General features: G+C 41.0%; 1 protein-coding gene across 2 annotated transcripts in view; it reads left to right on the top strand.

The window, feature by feature from the left end:
* The window catches only part of ABCC1 (ATP binding cassette subfamily C member 1 (ABCC1 blood group)), a 123746-nt gene extending 98703 nt beyond the window's left edge, over positions 1-25043 (top strand). For both annotated transcript variants that reach the window (XM_073647683.1, XM_073647684.1), the window contains 7 exons: positions 652-778; positions 2765-2866; positions 11851-11997; positions 12446-12604; positions 12930-13096; positions 13707-13901; positions 18931-25043. In XM_073647683.1, coding sequence (XP_073503784.1) covers positions 652-778; positions 2765-2866; positions 11851-11997; positions 12446-12604; positions 12930-13096; positions 13707-13901; positions 18931-19039 — 1006 coding nt within the window. In that variant the 3' untranslated portion in view covers positions 19040-25043. The remainder of the gene's footprint in view (positions 1-651; positions 779-2764; positions 2867-11850; positions 11998-12445; positions 12605-12929; positions 13097-13706; positions 13902-18930) is intronic.
* Positions 25044-26254: the final 1211 nt, after the last annotated feature.

Below are 26254 nucleotides of genomic sequence, written 5' to 3' on the forward strand. Positions count from 1 at the left end.
TAACCCATTCTGCAGCCAGGAATAGACAGTGCAAAACATAGGCGATAGAAGGCAAAAACATTTTATCAAAAGCAAATGAATTTTAGCCCCAAGTGCATGAATTTCAGTAAAAAAGTAAATGCTTCCAAAGGTGGACAACCCTTTTAACTTTAGTGGGGGTAACAGACTCTTTCTAGCAGTTTTCATTCTTGGATTAATAAACTAGAGTCCGGAACCTCCTGCAGAATTCCTTTAGATGGTGTATTAAATTATGAATTTTCTAATTTTATTAAAGGAATCTGCCAGCAGGTGTTTGCTACCTCAGCATGATGTAGGGAAAGAGACCCTGATTCCAGCGATGTATCACTTAGTATATTGGGTGCAGCAGTTGTCTGAGTTGTTAGATGTAGCGTGAAGCTGCCCCTTCTCACACCAGGCTCTGTATATACATTGTATAGTGGCAGTGAGCTGCTTATCAGTGTTGGGAGCGGAATTGGACCAGGATTCACGAGAGCACCAGTCCGGCAGTGATGATCTGCTGGTGGTAAAACACCAATTGTATTGAAACAACAGCACACAGCCTAATAAGTGACACATCACAGAAATCCGTGTCTCTGCCCCTACCTTTAAATAGCCCTATATTCAGCTCTGTACCATCTTCTCTGTTCTCAGGTGGTTGGCGATAAGGCTGGAATTTGTTGGAAACTGTATAGTCCTCTTTGCCTCCCTCTTTGCTGTCATATCGAGGTTTACGCTCAGCCCTGGATTAGTTGGGCTCTCCATTTCTTATGCTTTACAGGTAAAACCATTACACTAGCTTCTGTCATACTGTTATGTTTTATTGGAGACGTCCATTCTATGTAAAATATATGGAAAAAGCACGGAATGATTGGCAATACAGACGGGTCATCTGTAGGCTTTATTACAGAATTCCTAGGTCAGTACACCTTGTGCTATGCAGCTTGATAAAATCCTTTTTCCCTGTTGGGGTGGGGAGGGGGGAGCGATTTGGTTCATTTTATCTAGGAGTAAATCATAACCAAAAGGTTGGCAGACTAACTCTAAGGAGGATTTCTTGTCCAGAAAGGCAATTTTGTACCAGGAATACACATAGCTATGACGTACAGATCGGGAAAGTGATGGAGACACCCAGTTAATCCTATACAGCGTTTATTTTTACAATTTTGTTTTAATTAACATCTTGGCTAACAGTAGACCTCTGCAGGATGGCTCAAATGTAATGTGAACAGAGCCTTAGATGTGACGGGAATACCCCTTTAACCTCTCCTTTAACCCCTTCCTTTTTTCCATCTCCAAGAGCCTATCCCAATATGTTGTAGGCGTAGTAATATTCGCAAATGCCTCCAATTATAAAGGTAGTATAGTTCTTCTGAATCGCTGTGTCACTTACCCCATGTGCAGGGCATTGCAGTAGCTTAGGTATCCATGGTTATGACCATTAATTGCTAACTAAGCTACTGCAATGCCCTGCACATGGGGTAAGCAACATGTAGTATAGTTCTTCTTATATGTTGCATACCACATGTGCAAGGCATTGCAGTTACTTAGTTAGCAGTTAATGGTCATAAACATGGATACTTCAACTACTGCAGTGCCCTGCACATGGGGTAAGTGACAGCAATTCAGAAGAACTACACTATATTTCTAATTGGGGATATTTGCTAATTTTATTATTACACTTACTACATATTGGGATAGGATCTTGGAGATGGGAATACCCCTTTAAGTCCTGCCAGTACAGTAAGTCAGTATGTAATGTATGTACTTTCTTGGTGTAATAGTGAATCTCTCTAGTGCTATTTAAACAGATACCTGTCACCTTTAATATAATCCTCCGTTTGCTTCTGGTTACGTTCTGTGCATAGGATAGGGCATTTTTGGCTGTGGTAATTTATGCACTTAGGATGATTCCTTGGGGTGTGTGCTTAGTAATCCTCTGAGTCTGAACAGATCTGACAGTGTAAATCAGCAGTACTAACAAGACACAATCCATGTAAGGTGCCACTACAGCTGGATTTGCTGTCAAAGAGAACATAATATGCACTAAAGAGAAGAAAATTGCATTTAAAGGGACTCTACCGCCAGGTTTTTGCTACCCCAGTATGATTTAGGGGCACAGACGCTGATTCCAGCATTGTATCACTTACTTGGCTGCTTGCTGTAGTTTTGATAAAATCACTTTTTTCTAATGCAGATCTAGCAGTTCTCTGATTGCTGAGCTTTATATAACCCCGCCCACACCACTGATTGGCCTGCCTATTCACAGTGTAAACAGAAAGCTGCCAATCGGTGGGGGTGGAGTTATACAGGGTTCATGAATATGGAGGACTACCTTGCAGCAGGTTTACTAGTCCTCAGTTTATAAAAAAATCACTATTTTATCAGCATCAGATTATCATAACTACAGTAAGCAACCTAGTAAGTGAGACATCACTGAAATTGGGGTCTCTGACTTAAATCGTGCTGCCCTCAAATTAGGTGGCAAAAACCTGGTGACAGATTATCATTAATATTCATAATATATGGAATACATGTAACCAAGTTATAGCCCCGGAATCCTTCCCTTTTTTTTAATTTTTTTTATTTTGAGCTTTGCCGCCCCACACAGCCACCACTTACGAGGTTACCATGCTGGATTTGTGCTGATGAGCTGGCTTTATACCAAAAGCAGAGCCCTTTTTAAGACTGTAATACACCAAACCCCATCCCCATCCCTCATAATGTATCTTGGAAAATATAATTTTTTATCAATATCCCTTCCTAGGTGACAACGTACCTGAACTGGTTGGTAAGAATGTCATCGGAACTGGAGACCAATATTGTGGCGGTGGAGCGAGTGAAGGAATATGCAGATCTGGAGCAGGAGGTAACGTGCTCCTGACTACACTACTTTGTCTTATGTATAGCTGATTGCTAGTGGATCCTTTTGTTAAATTCGTGAAACCAATGTGAATGGATCAGTTTTAAAGTGCAACAAGGTTTTCATCTATTTGAAATGAATCCAGTTATTTGTTTACTTAATCTGTTTCAAACTGACGGTGGTGGGTGTGGACTCACTGAGTCATGGGCTGTGCTTACCCTGGAGGGGCGTGACTAAGTGGCTACCTGGGGTTCACTACAGCCTCTGATGGTGAGGATAGGCTTGGCCCTTAGGGTAGCCACAAGGTTCCACTCCAGGGCGGTCCCAGAACCTGCAGCAGCTGACCGAAAGGTCAGAGGCTGAACACAAGGTACAGAGGGCAAAGACTGAGACACTAGAACCTAAGTTCAGGCAAGGTGTGGAGGGAAAAGCTGTCTAATATATCCCCTGTTGGCAGAATATAGGCCAGGGAAGCAAAACTCTGCAGAACACAGCAGGGTTAAATTCCTGCAGAGTCTGAATTCTCCTTCCTATAGCCAGGTGGATACCGCAGGAAGAGGCAGCAGTGCTGGGAGTACTGCAAGAGGTCACTCAGGAAGACTGCCTGACACAGGGAGGAGCAGAGCTGATAACCCAGTGGTTAGAACAGAATTGAGAATGCGTGCGAGTTACCGGCGTGACACAAACAAATGATTAGGCAAGTTCACATGACCAGTAATCCTCTATTTGAAACTGACCCAGCAGCAGTTATCTTAGCAGGACAAAATAAAAAAAGGTTATGCAGATACGTGTGATGTTAAGTGGTAGTGATGATGTTGCTACTTGCAACTGCTTTTCCAGTTTTGTGTTGGTCTGGAGTGCAGTTGACTCTTTGCAATGGAAAGTTTTGTTAAAAAACAAAAACTACCCCCAGCATTAAATTGTTCCAGACATAGATGCATATGTCAGTGCAGGAAATACTCTTCAAAGTGGGAAATTCATCACTGCTCATGTAACATTTACAGAACTCAAGTAGTGATGGCTCTGCTAAATACATCACATAGGAGACACCGAGACTGCTGTATACATCACATAGGAGACACTGGGCCAGGTGTGTATATACATCACATAGGAGACTGCATCTGCTGTCTTCATCTTAAAAACCTGACGGAAGCTCGGAGCGCATGAACTCTGCCCACAAAGAACGTCCCGAGGCTGTCACAGTACATAATCCAGCGTTGCGTGTGCCACAGTGTTTAGTTAGGAATGATTCATGTTTGCAGGTTTAGGAAGAATTTAAAGGGCTGGTGGCTAGCAAAACAAGGCCGGCGGCCCAAGCACTGCGGTATTCACTCTGATACTTTCTGTAGCTTACAGATCCATTTTAAGCAATGATCAGTCTTACAGACAGAATTACAATGAAGAGTTACACATACAGGATATATTTATATAATTATCACAGAATCCACTAATCATAATGGCTGACGGTCACAGCTCACCACCTTCTTTTCATAATGAGCCTGCACGTGTCAGAGTCCTCTCCAGTGTATGATCCATGTGCTGTCAACAGCAGCTCAGGCATGTACAGAAAACAAGAACAGATGAGAAAAAAGTCAATCTGTTATCTAGAAAAAATATATAGATTATAAATTCTTTTCATGCCTTTTAGAAAAGAAGTTTGTAGTTTCTTTAGGTGACATATATAAAAGGTTTACCTTTTTATACAGAAAGCTATGATAGTAACACAAGTACTATAATCTGCAGTGTTCACTGAACCACAGGAACATGGCAATTTCATGAATAGTTATCCATGTGTGTATTGTGTTACAAATAAGTCTGTTTGTTTAGCATTATGTGAAATACTGGTCTGCCTAGATTTGCAGCTATGGCATTGTTTGGATATTAAATTACAGTTTATAATGTGTTAATCTGAATCCTTGATTGTTTCCTGATGCGATGTGTTCTCAAGTTTTTAAATTACTTTACTTAGCTTGAGTAAAAATAAACACGTTTGCGATTGACTTGCTTTTTCTATTTGTGGTTATTCTCCTGCAAGTAAGAGCTATTATCTTTCATAGTGTACAGGTGGTTTCCAAAGAACTCGGCCACTAGAGCCTGGTTGTTTTGTGAGCAGTAGTTACATTCCAGAGAAGGAGTTAACTCCTAACATAGTAGCCAGGTCTCTCCAACTCATTCATTTAAATTTAGCAGTAATCTGCTCACCTTCCTCCCTATCAGCTCCCAACAAGCTGGTATAAAACTTGAAAAATCAGCAGCTCCTCCACATCGCTTTTTCTTGAGCTGGTCTCCTAATTGTGGCTCTCAGGCCATGTGCCCACGTAGCGTTTTTGCGGCATTTTTACGGCTGCGAAAACGCTTTTAAAACCATCTGCCATGCAAAGCAATGTGAATTTGGATGTGCAGTGCACATGATGCGCTAATTTGCGTGCCGAATTCGCATTGCATTGCAAAACGCAGCATGACCATTTCTACCGCGATTACGCTGCAAATTCGTGGCCGTTGAGGAACATTGAAACGCAGCAAACCCGCAGGTATATGTGGATTTGCTGCGTTTCAATTAAATTCAATGGCCGCGAATTTGCAGCGTAATCGCGGTGCATGTGGTACCCGGGATGAAGAGGAGACTACAACTCCTCTTCATCCCGGCTACCACGTGGTGAAAAAAAAGAAATAAAAAAGTTAAAAATAAACAAAACCTGTATATTCACCCCTCCGGCGGCCCCCGGTCTGCTCCCGCACACGTCCCCTCTCCTTGGCGTCCTGCGATGTACGGTCAGGACCTGCGGTGATGTCATTTAGTCACCTGATGGTCACGCGACGGCTGACGTCGGTGGTCAGGTGATGGTCGCATGACCATCAGCTGACTAAATGACTTCACCGCAGGTCCTGACAGTACACTGCGGGACGCCGAAGAGCGAGGACGCCGCAGGGAGCAGACTGGAGGAGACCGGAGAGGTGAGTATACAGGGTTTTTTTATATTTTTAATGTTTTAATTCTCTTTTTTTTTTTTTTTTTTTTTACTATAGATGCTGCATTTAAAGCATCAGTTGTTCACACATTATAAATCCATGCCGGTTGCATTGATTTATATTGTGTGACCAACTTGTCAAGCACTTTCCAAGTGATGCTCAAAATCTCTTGGAAAACTGCTTGAAAATAACGCATGCGAAAACGCTGAAAAAACGCTTCTCTCTGGCAGAAAAAACGCATGTTAATCTGCAAGCGTTTTTTTCTGCCAGAGAGAGGCAAAAACACTCTGCATCAAATCTGCTACGTGGGCACATAGCCTCAGAGTTATTTCCTTGTTCAAATGCCCTGTTATCTCGGTGTGTAAATACAGTGATAGCAGTGTAGACTTGAGAACAATCCACTGATGGCTGAATGTGCTACAGCAGAGCTTGTTCTGAGCTTTGGGCTGTGCGTGCATGTTCTGGATTGCAATGCAGAAAATTCCTTAAGGTTTCTGCATCTCTTGGTAGGAAAAATGCTGCAGAAAAACGCACGATTTTGCCGTAATTTTGACACTTTTTTTTTTTAATGCGGTTTTGTACATCAATGAATGCTTTTTGGAGCGAACTAAAGATATTTGAAAAAAGAAATGTGTGACATCGCTTTAACCCTTGGATTACCGTCAGGCCTAGGGTGAGTATATTGGTTCATTTAAATGATTAAAGAATGTGTCTGTTGTATTTCAAATAAAGTGTTTTTACTGTGTGTGTGTTTATTTCACGCTTCACTTTACTTTAATTAGGTTTAGTAATGAAAGGGTCGGATTGACACCTTGTCATCACTAAACAAAAGGGCTAGGTGTCGGCATTCATGTAATATCTGGGGCAGCTGAGAGATGCTATTTTTAGCCTAGGAAGGTGCCATTAGGCAAACATGTTCCCTGGCTATTAATAACAGCTTACAGCTGTTTTGTTTAGCTGCTACGTCCCCACAATCAGCAACCAGAAGCACTTTGGACGCAGCATATTTTAGCTGCATCCAAAACGCTATGTTCTAATGCCACACTTTTGTTGTTCATACTTTTGGATCCACTCCATGTATTGACCCTGCAATCGGTCAAAATCTGCAGCAGAGACGCTAGTCTCCGCTACAGAAATTGACATGCCTCGGGTGAGTTTGGGTACGTGCCCACGATCAGGAGCCGCTGCATGTTTATGCAGAATCAAACCTACAGCATCCAGATGTCACAGCATAGTGGATAGGATTTCTAGAAATCCCATGTCCACTATGCGTGCATCTGAGGCTATGGATCACCCATGGACCCTGACATGCGGCGCGTCTTTCAGGACCGCAGCTTGTCAATTATTCTTGCGGAGTCTCTAGTCTCCGCAACAGAAATTTGACCACTAGAATGTATTGAATGTGGTAAAAATCCACATGGTTGTGAAGACATGCTTCTTTACCTGCGTTCAATAGAATGCAGCATTTTGGACGCAGCAAAAATAAAAGCTCTGCTACATCCGGATCGTGGGCACATAGCCTAAAATAAAAAAATGCCGTGGGCTCCCTCGTTATTTTCATTTTCATAACTAGAAGAGGGAAAGCTGACTGCTGGGAGCTGATATTAGTAGCCGGGGAAGGTTCCATTAGCCAACAATGTTCCCTGGCTATTAACAGCCCACAGCTGCTTAGCCTTTACTGGCTAGATTACAGGTGGGCTCCAGAAAAAAATTGATGTAGGGTCCCCCTATAAAATCTAACCAGCAAAGGCTAAACAGACAGCTGCGAGCTGATATTAATAGCCAGGGAAGGGGCCATGGATCTTGGCCCCCTTCGCGGCTAATAATATCAGCTCTCAGCAGTCCCAGAAATGGCACATCCATAAGATGTGCCAAATCTGGTGCTTATCCTCGCAGTAGTTGGGGTTCATGTCAGCATTGTATTGGCGGCTGACTTAAAGCCCAGGTTAGTAATGGAGAGGCGTCTATAAGACACCCCCACTACTAACCCTGTAGTAAGCTTTTCAATGGTTTTCAATAAAGACACGGCCAGAATAAAGTCTTTTATTTAAATAAAATTCCCAAATCCCTCATCTCCTGTAAAAAAAAAACAAACAAACAAAAAAAAAAAAAAACCTTATCCCTCACCTGTCTGCTGTCATGACGTAATCCCAGTGTCCCACGGCGATCTAGGTCACTTCTACAGCAATCACTGATGTGACTGCTGTAGAAGACAGCACTGTACACTGACAGGAGTTTAATCACTCCTGTCTGTGAACATTGCTGCGTTGCTGGGGCTGAGGTCACTGGAGTTCAAACTGCAGAAGATCAGCTGATCCGCTCTGGTGACCTCATTTACTGCATCAGTGTTGCGTGGGAATATTCCCACATAGCACCGGTGCCGTAAAGTGAGGTTCCAGAGCTCTCAGCTGATCTCCAGCTGATGAACTCTGGTGAACTCATCCAGCAGCACTGCAATGTACACTGCCGTGAGCGAGCATGCTCCGTCAGTGTACTACCGGGTGATCGGGTCCCCGGGGGATATCGGGAGGACGGCATACAGGTGAGAATAAGGTGTTTTTGTTATTTTATAGTTTTAGATTAATGTAAACTTTTACTTTTTTTTTTTAACACAGCTGACTCGGCTGAGGAGACTACTCCTCCCCTCAGCCGCGCCGCTCTCGCTGTTATCAATGGTAGCGGCGGTCAGATTATGGGAGGAGTAGTCTTCTTCCCCGGGTATCATTATTTTGTGCATCATTGACTTGAACTGAGTCAGTAAAATACGCAGCAAACATCTGCAACAAATCCACAGATATATTTATACCTGCTGGTTTGCTGCGGTTCAATTGACCTCAATGGGTCAGGAAACGCTGCAGAAATACTACAAAGAATGGACATGCTGTGGATTTAAACATAATGACAATCCTGAGCGAAAAATTCCTGATCATGTGCATAGCACATCATGATTGTCATTGCATTAGCTGGCACGCGGATTACCTAGTGTTTCTTGTGCATTTCCGCGCAGAAAAGTTCTACTAATATTCTACAGCTCTGCTACTCACCAGAGCTGTCACTCAATGACGAGAGCCTGCATACCCCTGAACTGCTGAAAAGACAACTTTGAGAATAACGCTTTTTACATTTTTTTTTTTGCATAATTACTTACAAGATTGGAATCATAACATTTTCTAATAAACGGGATATTTTTAAGAGGAACTGTCATTTTAGGTAACCTTTGAGAGTAGGCTATTGTGTGCACAGGAATAATAACAGTATTTCTAACCAGTATATAACTTTAGTCTTCATTTATCAGCGGTTTTCCCACTCTGCTTAGCTCCATATAGGGTAGAAACTAGATGATATGTCTTCCATACACAGTAGACATAGGTAAGATCTCTTCTGTCTCTTACTGTACACTCCAAAAGCTGAAAAAACATGGAGGACATTATATGTCACTAATGAGAGAACACTCGCTAAAAGCAGCAGTCTCGTCTTTTTGTGTATGTCTGCTTCTCTGTATCTTCTCCCTCCCACCCTTTCCATAGACTTCTATAGGCAGCAGTTATAACTGGTTTTGTTAAGGACTGTTCTCCTCTTTGAGAGTATGTAATTGAGAGGGGGAGAGAAGGCCGATAGTGGAGAAAGTGTTGGTGATATAAAAAAGAAAAAACTTTGGCTAAACTTGATCATAAATGGCTTCACTTGCTCTGCACTCCAAAGTTACTAATTACATCACACCTTAACGTTGGAGAAGAGCTTGAGACTGTGTCCAATGTCTTAAGTCAATGAAAATTTATTTCATTTTTTTGTCCAAGCTGTTATTTTTTTTTTCTTTTTACATGTTAGTTGGTTCCCAATTTTAGAAACAATGAGGAAACCAATGTGCCAAACATCATATGTCCACGCTGGATTTTGCACAAATTGTGACTTTGTACATGATAAAAGGTTGCGACATAGCAGTAAATATTTGTTTTTTAGCTTTTTTTTTAAGACCTGCTGTGACCTGTCTAGAATAAGCGTCTTTTTTTTCCCCTGCTTTTATGCAGAAATGCAATTATAAATGCCGTACGCCACGCCAGAAGGTTAACCATGCCTCTTTTTTTCTTGTCATCGTTACATTTTGGCGTAGATACTAAGTATGGTATAATAAATGCAGGGAAGCGTTGATAAATTTTGTTTGGAAAATTATGACCACGAAATGTCGCAATTTGCTCAAATTTTGGTACAGTTCAATTATAAATGTCCCTTACTGTTTCTTCATAGTAGAATGTTAAAAGGAATCTGTCAGCAGGGTTTTGCTATGTAATCTGAGGGCAGCATGAGGTAGGGGTTGAGACACAGATTTCAGGGATGTCACTTATTAGTGTCACGGGTGTGTCAGAGGTGACAGTCGCCCTGCAGTGGTTTGAAGGAGATCTCCAGAAAATTTTTCATTTTGACCCAGCAATCCCTTTTTAATGTCCATGTTTTGTTTTTTTTTTCATTATCACATTACGCATTTCGTTTGCTGTTCAAATAAAGCGCTAACTTTATTCTGTTGGTGAGCACAATTATGACCATGCCAAATTTATGAACCATAGTTTTATTACTTTTATACAATACATATTTTGTTTGGGGGAGAAAAATAATTTTGTTGTGTTGCCGTATTCTGAGAGTCTTAATGCTAACATTTTTCATCAGTGGAGCTATGTAAAGGCTTATTATTTAATTATAATATATATTATATAATTTTTTTTTTTTTTTGCGTGACCAGATATAGCTTTCACTGGTACCATTTTGGGTACATTTGACTTTTTTGGATCACTTTTTATTCCATTTTTTTTATAGTGAAGGATAAACAAAAATAGTGTTATGGCATTTTTTGTCAGTTCTCAATTAGGGATAAATAAAGTTACATTTCTTGTGTGGGTCAGTACAATTACAGTGATACCCAATTTGTAACTTTTTTTTTTTTTTGCTGCTTTTGCACAAGACAATCACTTAATTTTTTTGTTTTCAAAGCTGTGTGATGTTTTGTTTTTTTTGCATATTGAGATATAAGGTTTTTTTATCGGTACTATTTTAGGATCTATACATCTTATTGATATATTTTTTTTCCATTTTATGTGAAATTGAATGAACAAAATGGCAATTCTGGCATAGTCTGCGTGTGTGTGTCTTTTGCTTTTAGTTTGCAGTATTCATTTGCTTTTTGAGATTGAGCACCTTTAGTCAGAAAAATTACTTTTCAATTTAAAAAAAAAAAATGTTTCTTTTTTTGCAATATTGATTTTCCCCTAGGGCAGGGAGGGGGAACTTGAACAGTCAATCTTTTGATTGTTTAGATAATACCCTGCACTACTTAGGAAGTGTAGAGTATTATCTAGCCTGTCTGTGTTACACTACTGCCTAATAGATCATGGGTCTTGTACAACCTATTTGGCTTTATTGTATAATTTACTAAAGACTACTGTTGCGGCTCCGGTCGCTATAGCAACCATCGGCTTCCCATGATTGCTCTGCAGGGAGCCGATGGGCTGACAGAGGGTGTTATCTCCCTCTGTCACACTTAACATATGTAGTGATCACTATAGACCGTTAATTGAGCCCCTGCTAGCTCTCATCCCTTCTGCTAAGTGTTCGCTAGCAGGGGAAATTGAACCCTGTTATACAGGGAAGCTTCAGGACCACAATGGTGAATAATCACTGTATTTTCAAGTCCCAATGGAAAATGACACATCTATTAAGACGTGAAAGAGCTGTGATGTGACAGGAACGATTAATCAGGGTCACAATCCTATTCTGGTGTAATACAGTTTGAGACCGGGCTATCAAATACTTTGTCCTATTGGCTATATAGGATTTCTATGATGCTGCATGTGGCCCAAAAAAATATGCAGATTAAAGTTAAGTCTTATATTGTGCGCTAAGCAAGATGTTTCATTAAAATCCTGAATCGGGTTATTGGACGTTACATTTATATTTTTGCCGGCATCAATTCCTCTGTTTCACGTATATATTCCCCAATATTCTGATCCCATTTTATGCTATTATTTTAGGCTCCATGGACTCTTCAGCACACAACACCAGAAAGTAACTGGCCCCATGAAGGGAAAATTGAATTTAAAAATTTCTGTTTGCGATACAGAGAGGATTTAGACCTGGCCCTAAAAAATATTAATGTTACTGTGCAGGGTGGAGAGAAGGTAAGTGGAAGCTCTTCAGGTAACGGATACATTCATGTACAGACAGGAGAAAGTGAAGAGCGTGCATGTAGATTTTCTTCTTTTTAACACCAGTGAGCTCCCATCAACTCTTCTTTGTACCTGATCTTACATGGAATAATCTTAAGTCCCTATCCAGATGTACTGTACTATTCCCAGATGAATCTAGGCATGGTGATGCCACACAACGCTCCATCAAGGAGTAATCCAAACAGAATAACTTTTAATTTTAGATCTTTAAAGGAGTTGTTGTCTTTCAGAAAACTTATGTGATTTTTTTTTCTACCGTACATATCACAATCGGAGCATTTTTTTTTTTTTTTTTTTTTATGAACAACCCCTGTAAAGTTGTATGTAGATGATCATTGAGACATGGTTTGTCATTTATTCTCTTTTAGGATACATACTTTTGTATTCTTCCCTTTTACAGATTGGGATTGTTGGCAGAACTGGAGCTGGGAAGTCTTCGCTCACACTTGGACTGTTTCGCATCAGTGAGGCTGCCTCTGGGGAGATCATTATAGATGGCTGCAATATAGCAAAGATTGGTCTCCATGATCTTCGATTTAAAATTACTATCATTCCACAGGTAGTCCTCTTTTTCTGAATATTTTATTACTTTATGCATGTTTAACTTTTTTTGCTAGTCATTTTAATACTATATGGATTGCAGATTTTTGATTGCACTTTTCTCTCTTGTTGCTTAATTAATAGAAGGTTTAACACTACTGTTATTAGCAGCATAGTAAAAGTGCAAGGATCACAAAAAATGCAATATTACTCTTGTGCAATTGTTTAGATTGAAGATAGCCATACATGTTAGTTCTGCTCACATTTTGCTGTTTGTATTTGTAACAAAGCTGGAATAATACCGCAACATAGCCCATTGACCGTCCTATCATTTTTGTCTGCAGGATCCAGTCTTGTTTTCGGGATCTCTTAGAATGAACCTTGACCCATTTGAAAAGTATTCCGATGAAGAAATCTGGACATCCCTGGAGCTTGCACATCTTAAGAATTTTATTTCAGGTCTTCCCGACAAGCTCAACCATGAATGTGCAGAGGGAGGTGAAAATCTCAGGTGAGAAGTGCTATCAAGTAAAATCTACCTATAGCTTTCCATCACGATCTTGCATCTGCTACACTTGAAACTGACTTGTATTTTGGTCTGTAGAATTAACAATTCAATATTGATTTGTTTGTTAAGCGGATATTCCCCCCATCTTTTTATCCATTGGATAGGGGATGACTTGCTGATCGCTGGGGGTTGGACTACCGAGACCTCGAGCGGTTTTCCAAAGTTGGGAGTTTCGCTGCAGCCTTCTCCTGAACGGAGTAAAGTTGTACATGCTCTGTCGCTTTCATTGTTTATGGCACTGCTGAATAAAATGTTCGACTATTTCCAGCTGTCCCATAGACAATGAATAGAGCGGAGGCCAAGAATGTGCATTTCCTCTACATTCAGGATGGAGCTGCGGAGATCCATTCTCAGGGTTCCAGAGCCCTAATCTCATGAACACTCGGATCCCCAGTGATCAGCAAGTTCTGCCCTATCCTATTTAAGGGGCATAACCTTTTTTTTTTCCGGGATTGAGGGGATGACCTTTTAAGGAGTTGATTTGGATTTCTCCACTACAGATCATGAAAATACTCATATTTTTATATATTTTTTGCATTGTTTAAATTCACAGCATTGGTCAGCGGCAGCTAGTATGCCTGGCAAGAGCACTTCTTCGTAAGACCAAAATCCTGGTGCTAGATGAAGCCACTGCCGCAGTAGACCTGGAGACTGATGGACTTATTCAGTCGACCATCAGAAAAGAATTTGAAGATTGTACTGTAATCACTATTGCTCATAGACTCAATACAATCATGGACTACACAAGGTATGGCAAATGGAGGTATAAATAATAGCACCCACCCGGGGCTTCACTGTGTCCAGAAGGCAATTTCTGAACTGCCCACGGTTCTGAAGGTGTCACCAGAAGTTCCTGTGTGGTGTAACTCCATGTTGAAGTTCTCCGCAGGGAAGAGGGGGGGGGGAGCTCTTATCAAAGATAATGATGACTGCACAGTGCCTGTCACACAGTGATAGTCTCAAAACTTACGACTTGCCTCTAAACGTGAGCATGTGAAAACGGCTCTTAGTTTGTGTAGAATGGCTATAAAGATCATCTCTTACTTTGGAGGACTCAATATGTCAATACATTCCTTCATTCTCAATAGGAACTGTGTGCCTCTTACATCTTCACTGCTGTGGCACTACAACGACATTGACCACTTGGTTCAGCATCACCCTACATATTGGCCAAAAATGACCTCGCCTATATACAGTGTCGTCAGAAATGGCCAGTGTCCATGAGGAAGAAGATGGAAGTGGTCTCTAACCATGTCCGTCTGCTCTTGTGAAGACTACATAGCATTCAACAAATCACAGCCCTTATTGCTGTGGTAGAGCATTTGGCTCTTATCAGACACCGGATACTTTATGGATCAGGATCATTTGGCATGTTAACTAATCACTCTTGGGCTACCTTCACACATCCGAGTGTCCTATGTTTTATTCTTGGACACCATTCTTGCCCATACAGTTTAATTGATCCATGCTACATACATCAGTTTTAAAAACTGGTCCATCAAACTCAAAGCCACTCGTATTTTCATCCGTTTTGCGGGTCAGACTCTTCCATTTAAAGTCTTAGGTTATACGCATAGAAAAACTGATAACACTGAAAACAGACTTTATACTAGCGATTTCCATCCGAGTTCAGAGAGTCTAGAGTATCTGAAAAAAAAAAAAACGGATTCAAGCAGGATGGCATTTGAGAAAAAAAAATTGGTCTGTTTCTCTTGGATGATGGCACTCACACGAATGTGTGAATCTAGCCTCCTTAAGCCCCCGTCTTGCATAACGAGATCGCTTCTGTGTCACGGTTTTGGTGACGCAACAGCGACCTCACCAGCGATGTCGCTATGTGTGACACTTTGCAGCGATCAGGCCCCTGCTGTGAGGTCGCTGATCGTTGCAAAGTGTCCTGGACCATTTTTTGGTCGTTGCCCTCCCGCTGGTCAGCACACATCGCTGTGTGTGACCAGCGGGAGCAGCTATCAGGCTGGTAACCATGATAAACATCGGGTTACTAGGGGCACACGCGCACCTAGTAACCCGTTGTTTATCATGGTTACGAGCCTGCTAAAGTGAGCGGTAACCTCCTGCTCACTGTAGCAGAGTGGTAACCATGATAAACAGCTGGTTACTAGGAGCGCGTGTGCCCCTAGTAACCTGATGTTTACCATAGTTACCAGCCTGCTCCTGCTTCAGCAGGCTGGTAACCAGGAGCAGGACATCGTGGAAAGATTCTTTCCACGATGTCGCTGCTCCCCTGATCGTTGGTGAGCCTGCCTGTTTGACAGCTCACCAGCGACCACATAGCGACGCAGCAACGATCCCTGACAAGTCGTATCGTTGTCGGGATCGTTGCAGCGTCGCTAAGTGTGACGGGGCCTTTAGTCAATATTGGAATTTGTCCTTTGTTTATAATCGTTCCATATCCATTGTTCACAGAACTGTAGTATCAGTGATGCACTGCCCTATACAAGACCCTCTGTCACTTGACGTTTTGTCATTAGTCTCCCCACTCTATATTTCTGCAGGTATTACCTTCGTTGGATGTCTCTTTATAACTAGAAACTTATGTTTTACTTCTCTTCAGTTATGTCATGGTGACACCCTAAGAATTACGAGGCTTTGTTTTCTGAAGGTGTCCCTGTACGGTGCAATTGCATGTTTAAGTTCTCCACAGGGAAGGAAGGAGAGCTCTTATCAAAGATAATGATGATGACTGCACAGTGCCTGTCACACAGTGATGATGTAAGAGATCACAGTTCAGCCTACCTGACTGTATACTTATAATGTGCACATTTATTTTGGAGAATAAAGAGCGAGGGATAAGTGCAGGTTTATCTCAGCAAACAGAGGTGGTCCTGGCTCTAGCTGGTCATGTGATGCTGTACTGATGCGTCATAGGATTGATAACAAACCTTAGACACAGAGGGCCAAAATTAAAAACCTGACCAAAGTCATGGGTCAACCTTTGTTTATTGAAAAAATGTCTACAATTGAAGTTTTTCCTTCTTATCAAATATAACAAGGAAACTTTTCATATGGAAACAAACTTAAGTTTTGCTTAAAAATTTAATCTGGAACAAGCAAAGCTTAATACTATAAGCACATGTGAAGTGCGATCTGGAAAAATGGGATTTGTAGTATGAGGCTAAGTGCCCACGATGCAGAAATGCTGCATATTTTTTAAGCTTTTTCCTGCCAGGTAGAAGCGTTTGTCAAGCGTTTTTCCATGCATTTCTGCATGCGGGTTATCAAGCGCTTTCCAGGCGATTTTAGCATCACTTGGAAAAGTGCTCGACAACTTGGTCACACTATATAAATCCATGCAACCGGCATGTATAGTGTGACCAAGTTAGCTAAAAAAAAAAGAATAAGAATGGTAAAAAATAAAGCTTATACTCGCCTTCTGATGTCCTCCCAGTGTTCTCTCTGCTGCGTCCGGTCTCTTGGGCGGCTCGCGGTGGTGTGAAGGACCTGCAGTGACATCATTGAGCCACGTGATGGGTCACATGACTCAATGACGTCATGGCAGGTCCTTCACAACAGCGCGAGCATTGCAAGACATTGGGCGGAGCAGACAAAACACCTGGAGGACAACGGAAGGTGAGTATAAGCTTTATTTTTTATTTTAAACTCTTTTTTTTTTTTTTTACAGTTTCTATGGTACCCAAGTCTGGAGGAGAGTCTCCTCTCCTCCAGACCCGGGTACCATCCGCACATAGAAACGCATAATATCAGTCTGTACAAATGTACTGACACGGATATTATGCGTTTCAATGCAAGTCAATGGTGGCGATTACGCTGAGTGTCCGCAAAATTAATGGACATGCTGCGGATTTTTGAGCGCAGCATAAACGCTGCGGAAAAATCCGCAACATGGGCATAGAAAGTGCGGCTTGTCATTGGGGACCATGGGGGGCGGATTACCAAGCGTTTCCCAAGCGTTTATGCTGCGGGAATTCCACAGCATAAACGCTTGTAAAACGCTACGTGGGCACGCAGCCTTAGGCTATGTGCCCACGATGCAGAAATGAAGCAGAAAATTTCTGCAGCTTTTCTGCATGTTCTTGGCAGTTAAAAATGCTTGCGGATTTTACACGCGTTTTTGCTGCGTTTTTACATGCGGATTTGACTTTCATTTTTAAAATGCATTGGGGCCTCAAATCCGCATGCAGAAACGCACAAATAATGAACATGCTGCGGATTTTTCCACAAGGAAAATCCGCTGGGGAAAAATCCGCAGCATGGGCTCAGAATATGCAGATTTTCATTTTGGATCATGGGCACGGATTACCAAGCGTTTTTAAAGCGTTTCTGCTGTGGAAATTCTGCATAAAAAACGCTTGAAAAACGCATAGTGGGCACACTGGGCCAGCTCTAATATACATTTGGTACTTTCTTGCGGGCCGAATATAGTTAATACGTGGGCAGTAGTGTTGAGCAAGTATGTTCTATTAACCCTTTCGCCGAGTATACTCGGGCCGAGCTCCCAGTATTTATAGCTGCTCGGTGATATGGTTGAATCGCTCCCGTGTGCATGATTTGCAACTGTTTTGACAGCTTTAATACATTTGAGGAATGTCTATTTCTTACACATTCCTCACATGTAATAAAACTGTCAAACAGTTGCAAATCATGCACACGGGAGCGATTCAACCATATCACCGAGCAGCTGTAAATACTCGGAGCTCGGCCCGAGCATACTCAGACAGAACATACTCGCTCAACCCCAGTGGGTAGTTTTGGCCCGTGGGCCTCAGTTTGCCATCTATGCCACAGAGGGATTAGAAGCAAGAGCTATGAATCAGTGTGGAGGTAAAGGGAAGAAAACAGGAGGCTGAACTATATAGAAATAATTGCACTGTATTTAACAGAAATGCAGAGTGTGATGGACGAGGGATGCAGTCATAGAAGAAGGAAAGACAGTGTTTTATCTTTGACTTTAAGGCTATGTTCACACATGTTTTTTTGCTGCAGATTTTTATGCAAATTTTCAGCTGCCTTTTGCAGTACCAGCAAAGTCTATGAGAAACCAGAATTCTCTGTTCACACATCATGGTTTTTCTTTTGTACCTTGCATGATTTTTTGGAAAATAGAGCATGTCCCTTCTTTCAGCATTTTTTCACCCATAGGAAGTAATGGGTGGTGAAAAAAAACGCTGAAAAAATTGCATCAGCGTTTTTGATGCCAAAATAGAATGGGGTTCTTTTTTATTTACACAGAACTTTATGTATATACTTAAATAGAGACAGAAGGACAGTGAAAAAAACGCTGGAAAAAAACACCAAAACTACAAGAAAAATACTGAATAAAATGCCCCTGAAGATAAAGTTTTGCTGCAGATTTGTGGATCAAAAAAAATCATGGTGTGTGAACATAGCCTAATAGATGCCGGTTAATGTGGAGAACTGTAAGAGCTCTTCAGTAACATATAATTCTATACATACATGTGTACCAAAATATATATAAATGCATAAATAAAAAGCAAATTAAGAGAGGGGGGACTAACAAAATCGCCACCTTATTTGGTATAATTTCTGGTGAATGGGGCAAAGTGAACAACGGCACAAAGGAACTCCTTTTTTATTTTATCGATTTTCAAATTAGAAGAAATAAAAAATAAACCGTTGAATATATTTCTTAAATTTACAGTTTTTTTATTTTTAATTTCTGTACAATGGGCTCCAAATGAACCCCCAGCAAAATTATCGAAACAAAGTGATGATAAAAAACAGTCACGATGAGCTGGAGTAATTTCTAACTGACCCGTTGTCCCTTCTGATTTTAGGGTGATGGTTCTTGACAGAGGCCAAATAGTGGAGTTTGACTCTCCAAGCAACCTTCTCCAGAGAAAAGGGATCTTCTACAACATGGCCAAAGATTCTGGATTGGTTTGATTGTGGATGGACGTACGTTACTCCATCCGACAAGACGGCTTATTGACTAGAAGTAATGCTTGACTGTTACTGAACCACAGTCTCCTCCAGTTATTCGCAAAGAAGATTGTAGACCAGAAATGCATTTTCTTTCTTAAATTATTATACATTTATATATATATTTTTTTTTTACTGGAATTTTATAGCTCCTTCATAAAGTTATGGCCATCTTAAACGTAGCTACGTCATAAACTCTGACTATATACCGGGTGTATGTTTTCTGCTAGTAACATCATGGCATGCGGTAGTAAGAACTGCCAGGTTATTGTAGCCTACATTGTGATGTTACAACCCAAAGCCAAATATGTCTGCTTGACCCCACCGGCCATTTTTCGTGGTTACCGGCAGAGCACGTGATTTTTGATGGCCTATTTTTAGTCAGCCCAATTCTTATTCATTCATATGTTGTATTTCTTTTTTCCATATATGCGGGGTACATCACTGAGAAATGGCTCCCGAGACACTTGACTTCCAAAAACACTAATCTAAGAGGGAGAGGGTACACAGTGTACTAATAGATTTACAGTAGCACTACCAAAAAACTGTATTTAAAGGGGTTCTCTGGCCCATCTCGTCAAGTCTCGTGCACAGCCGGCAGCCTATCCAGGTCATTGCTTGCCGTCCGTGCTCACATTCTAGTAGGCTCCTGCGAAGGCTTCATCAGCGCCTTCCGGTGTGGAACAGAGAGCCCCTTTAAGGGGTGTTTGTCAGTACTTTTGGCACTCAAAACCAGCAACGCTGGTTGATTTGGTAACCAGTTAACCATACCTGTGTGGCCACTCGTACAACTTGTATGTGGCAGGTGGAGCACTAGACCCACCATTCAAGATCAAAAGCTGGAGATTGGGGAGGGTTTACCGACAAGAACCCAAGGCATGTATTCGCATTCCTCGGACACTTGGCATCTGAGGATGCATAATGGGTTAAAAAATTTTGTTTTGGGTTATGGTACCAGTATGATCAGCAACATGGGTATGGTTAATCGACAGAACATACTGACAGAGTCCTCCTTTTGACTAGTCTACCTTTCGTTACTAGATTGCATTCCTTATCTTGTACTGATCCGGAGTTATTTTGTATTTTCCAAGGCTGTTCTCATAGTTCTATTGGTGGCTTTAGTTACAGTCTACAGATTTGACATCCACCGCTAATGACCATCAGTTGGATTTTTAGCGCTTTTTATATCAAGCTACTTTGCAATGCTCAGAAGTGTCCCCTTTACAACAGACATTGCAAAGTAGGATGCGATCGCTGAGAGTTTGCATTGTATGTTTGATGTATTTGCAGGGAGCTTTCCAAGAAAATATTCCATATACATCCATAGCCCCCCAGTCGCCTAACGGAGGCAATATGAGTATCATTTTGGCCACTTTGGGCCACCAAAAGTTGGTATACCTTTTTTGTTTGTGGGGGTTTTTCTGTGCCAGATGTGTCACCTACCCTTGTTTAAAAAAAGAGGCATCCAATAAGTGCGGTGTATATATGTATGTGTATATATACGAGCAACATAGGCCACTGTGACATATTTTTGGCAAAATTCCACAACTTATGTACACCCCAATGTAAGAGCGCACCCTTACCAATGCAAGCAAGCAACAAGATCACAGCTGAGAAACCAGCTGAATTGTGATTGCAGCTCTAGGCAAGCGGTAATTTGGGATCAGTACATGACAAGTTAATGCAATTTCCCCACATGGAGTAAATAATTGAATTTGATCCATAGTGGAAAGGTCATTATTTCCTATAAATGCCAGGCCTTAACTGTAGATGTTAACGTTTCTCAAGCTTCTTCCCTTAATGCCAGTGGCGGAATATTGCGCATGTATAGAAGCTACAGTTTACGTTTCTATCGTGCTGACCCTTTCAGGTTTTCTGCAATGCCTTTTACATGAAGTCTCAGGAAAAAGGAATCTGAATGAATAATTTGTGTACGACTTGAGTTTTCATCCTTATTTCTTTATCACAGCTATAAAAGCTATATATTTTAATTCATGAGCATATAGTAAAAGAGAAATATTTTTGTTGATGGTAACAGCCAAGTTTTTCTATTTAGTAATTTAAAAAGAAAAGGCCAATATATAGTGCTGAGGTTCTTTAAGCACTGTAAGAACTAGTTTATGACATATTATTATATTGGATGTGTTTTTTTTTCTATTTTACCATGTACCATTTGTACATAGACACAGTGGAGGTAGTTATTTCTCGGAAATCTTTAACCTTTCGTTTTACGTTCGGCAGGAGCCCATGAAATGACTGCGTCCACTGCGTGAATATATAGCACTTATTAGTCCAGCCAGTTGCGGCTTCTTTTTATGTTCAGGAAACTTTTCACCTGTACCTTCTGTTTGTTTGCCCTTCTGAGAAAATGTTACTTATGTTTGATGCATCTTTAACTTAATTTATCTTTTGACTTTGTAATTTAAAGCCTTTGCTATTTTAAAGGGAATCTGTTAGCAGGTTTTGCTATGTGAGCAAAGAGCAGCATGATATAGGGGCTGAGAGCCTGATTCCAGTGATATGTCACATCCTAGGCTGTTTCAATAAATTCATTGTTTTATCAGCAGAAGATAGTCCCATAGTGACAGTGTCTCCTGCTTCCTAGTCCTCCTGCTCTGTGCAGCCCTGCCCCCACCACTGATTGGCAGCTTTCTTTCAATCAGTGGTGTGGGCGGGGTTACACAGGGCTCCGCATTCTGAGCACTGCTAGATCGGCAGCAGAGAAAACAGGGATTGTATCAAAATGACGGCATGTAGCCCAGTAAGTGATACATCGCTGGAATCGGGGTCTCCGCCTCAAGATCATGCTGCTCTCCGATTACATAGTAAAAACCTGCTGACAGACTCTTTGCAAACTGGTTTTCCAGCAATTCTTATTTAAGTAATTCATTTGTTGGTCATCTAATATTAGTCATTTTTGTGCCATGCTGATTTTCAGATTTATATCAATGTCTCTGGATGAAAATTGTACAAACTGATAGTTTTGTGTAGCGTTGGACACTCCGGCAGCATCCTATAAAGGTGTGGGTTATTTTCTCTCTAAAACTGACACTTGGAGGTTCCGCTCATTTTTGCTACCAAGTAGCATTGCACTTTTGTACTGCAATATAAAGTATATATATTTATCTATATTTTCAAAAGTACAGTATTTCAAAACACCAGCATCCTCTGTACTATATAGAGCACTTTTTTTGGATCACTGATCGATAGATATTACGGCTTGATTCTTCAACAATAAAAGGGACTTTGTTGCCACACATGTAGCGACACCTTGCGGCGTTACCTGTAGACTACACACGGTGGGGCAGCCTTTTTGTATTACAAAAAGGGGGATTTACCTCGATGAATTTTCATAATTTGTTAATTAGATGCTGATTCTGGTCCTCGTTTTTATTTTAGAAGACTCCTGTGTTTAATAAACTCCTATAGGTTTGTATAACCACTGATCTCAATGGCCATGTCCTTGTTTAAAGGGAACCTGTGATGTAAATACAATATCTGATCTGTGGGCAGGATGTTATAGAGCTGGGAGAAGATTATCGGATTGTTATACATTTTTTTGGGAAAAGTTTCAGTAAACCCTGTATTTTATGCATTGAAATCCCTGGTGTTTGTATGCATGAGTCCAGTGGGCAGTCCTACTAGTGATTGATAGTCTTCCTTGTATGACTGTGCATGGAGAAATGGCTGTCAATCACTAGTAGGACTGCCCATTGGACTCCTATGTATACCAGGAATTTCAATCCATTTATAAAAGTTATATTGAATCTTTTCGAAAACCTGACATATCATTCTGATCACCTTCTCTCTACTATGTTGTTCAAATATCGGACTTCATGTACAATTGGACAGGTTCAACAGATTCCCCTTTAAGGATTCGGCACCAAAGCCTGCAAATTCTCTACATTAGTAGGGGGCACAGACTCCACTGATTTGACGCTGATGAGGCTTCTGGTTGAGACGGTGAAAAATGTAATTGTGGAACAAAAAAAAAAATAAAGCGTGGCAGGCGCTAAAAGAAAAATAAAGCGGATTCACTTTACCAATTCCTGCCCCTCCTCTTCTAACACTAAATGGGTCCCCTTGATTGGTTGCCTTCACCCAATCACTTGCTCCTTGTCACCTCTGAGGCCAGTAATTGGCTGTAGCAATCAAATGCCCATTCACGCTTTTGCGTGAGACCATTGGGGGACTCTGCAAGCGGCAGAGAGCAGTGAAGTGAGCATTCTTACTTTTTAAAGCCTGCTGCATAAATATATATATAATATAATTATTTTATTTTTTTTCATGGACGGAAGCCCCCTTTAATATCCCATGACCTTTAAAAAGTAATCCTCTTGTGGATTGAGGATACTTGGTTAGAATTGGCTCCCGCTCGTGTGTAGGCCAGGGTTATGCCATAGGTCACACAAGTGTATGTAATCTAACAGTTCTGGACTCATTTTAAGTATCCGGAATAACCACAATAGGAGATTTGTTTATGGCAAGTATAAGCTAAACAAGCCACGAAGAAAGTTAATCAAAGGCAACTAAATGCACACGGTGACATAGCTCAGCCCTGTACTGCGAGTACCTGCCACCATGGCGGTAACATGACTTCTATTAATATGCCATCTATTTCTGGTCACTTGTGACATGCACAGACTCCGACCTGGACACCGTAGATCCTTCAGCAGGAATTGGAAGTAAAATGCCCTTTTAAAAGTATTTATGTCCCTAATAATAAAGGTCCTTGACGAGGCGAAAATAGCATTTGTTAATATCTTTTTGCCTTTTGAGGTTTATCCGGTTTCTAACATATCACCAGATTGTGAGGCGTTTCTACTTTGTCCATCTTGAGGTTTGTTCAGGTATTGTATCGTATTTAAAATGTCTGTGACATGGTAATAATAGGATATTGCAGCAGAATAACTTTCCAATCCACTTTCTGCAGTTGGAATTGGAGGCTATTATAAAGGAAAGACTTCTACTCCTTCTCATTAGAACCAATTCTGACTTTGGCTCCAAAAAACTTGCATTCAGACTGAATCAAAAACTGTGTCGGATTCCCATCTAAAGGGCTTGTCCAGGATTAGAAAAAAAGATCACCCCATTCAAGTACATGGGAGTCTTGGACTATCCTGGACAACCCCTTAGGCAGTTAACATAGGCTCAATCTGGGGTCTATCGGCACCACCACCAATCAAGGGTTTGCAGGGGCACTGGTGCTTCTGCGACTGCCATGTCCCCTTTGTTTCCCTTGCACAGCTCCATTCTCTTAGTTAAGGCTGTATCTGGTGCCACACCTAGGTCATATTAACTTTAATGGGGCAAATCTGTAGTGAATAGGAGCTATGCCTGGTAAACCATGAATGGAATGTGGTGCTTTTTGATCGGTGGAGATGCCACCAAAAGTTTTAGACCACCATTGATCTTGCCTAATCTAAGGATAGACCCATCAGTTTTAAGGTTCCATGTACTTTCTTCAATGTTATTGAATTAAAGAGGTATTCTTAAGTTTGTAAGTTTACCTTGTCCATAGTTCCCGATCACTGGGGCCCTGACTGACACAGAGAACGGGGCTCTTGAAGGTCGATCGTGAGCACTGCTGCTCCTTTTCAATGGACCAGGCAAATGCTGTGCTCGGCTATCTCCGGTGATCCCATTAGAATGAATGGAGTGGTAGTGCGAATGATGGACCCCATCGCCATTCACACGGAGCTCTTCAGAGCCCCAGTTCTCTGGATCGGTGGGAAGTTTTCCCTACCTCGTGGATAGGGCATCAGTTCCAAACTTTAGAATACCTGAATCTCCCTTTAATAAAATAACAGGTTGAGCTTAAGTCACTGTTTCACCAGACCAAAGCTGCCTAGATTACCACTGGCCGGAGCACTTGCCGAGCACTCCCGTATTGTGCTGGATTTTCCATACACTTGTGGCAAGTTCATAGCTTGTGATTTGTTGCTTTACGCTTTAATAATAATAATAATAATAAAGAATAAAAATCTTATACGGTGCTATCTCATATTTCATTGGCAGGCAGTTAGTTGAATGTTCATTGAGTCTGGTCATTAACACCGGCTCAACCTAACCAGGGCAACGCTCCATGTACAGCAGTGGAAAGCGACTGATTACTTTCCAACTGCTGCAAATCTACAACTCCCAGCATTCCCTGCCAGCCTCTTTACAGTCACTCAAAGGCTGGCGGGAAATGATTCAAGTGGCTTTTTATATATCATTGGCTTCTTACTCTACAAAACTGCTCTACGTTGTTCCGTCTTGCTACATAGGTCAGACTGGCCGACTGTTCTAATCGGGCCAGATGTTTTTCAGCTATGGCATACATTTTACGTTTTGACATGAAGATGGCATATATTACCTCGGTTAGAGACAAATCTATTCTTAGGTTACAACTATTTATTTTTCGGTAAGTTATAATCTTTTAATTTTACAGAATGCTATTCTTTTGCAAATGTTTTTGTAACATTTAAAGATTTCTAAAGAACTTAATACTGAGAAACGTTGTTCTGCTTGTCTTTATATATGTATTCTTGAGATAATGTGTGTTTTGTTGTAAGAACATGCTGTGAATTGGCTTGGAAACAAATACATGTACTTTTTGATATGGATTTGAGTGTTCAATTGTATTTTTTTACATTTTAAGGAGCGATATTTATGTTCTGAGAGTTGATTGGGACTGGATGGGAAGACATGCTCATTATGATTGCTGATTTAGTGTGTTTCCGCTGTGGAAATGCACTAAAACTGCAGGGAATCCGCTCCGCACATGACTCTATCAATAATATTTTGTCAGCCAAATTCCCATAAGTATAAAAAAGCAAAGTTTTTATCCTCTTAATATATTGCAATCCTCATATTATATTGTGCTGTGTACTTACAATTGCTCATTTTGTCTTTCTACCCAGATAATTTTTCTCATTACTCTGTTCTATGTAGAAACAGGAAGTCTCCTTTCCCTTCATGAATCATTCCCTTCTTCACCTCCTGACAAAGCTGTTCCCTCCTCCACCTGCAAGGGACTTTTGCAGTGATGACTCATGCTAGGAAAATTGACCTCCTGTTTCTACATAGAGCTTAGAAGGATTCAGCTAGTCAGTTTTTAATCACGTGATGTCATAGACCTAATGGAAAAGAGAAGAATTGACTGGGTAGAAAAGCAAAATGAGCAATTGTCAGTAC

Source organism: Phyllobates terribilis, unplaced genomic scaffold (assembly GCF_046119375.1).
Source record: "Phyllobates terribilis strain yellow unplaced genomic scaffold, ASM4611937v1 Scaffold_9__5_contigs__length_417890890, whole genome shotgun sequence".
In the NCBI taxonomy this organism is placed as follows: Eukaryota; Metazoa; Chordata; class Amphibia; order Anura; family Dendrobatidae; genus Phyllobates; species Phyllobates terribilis.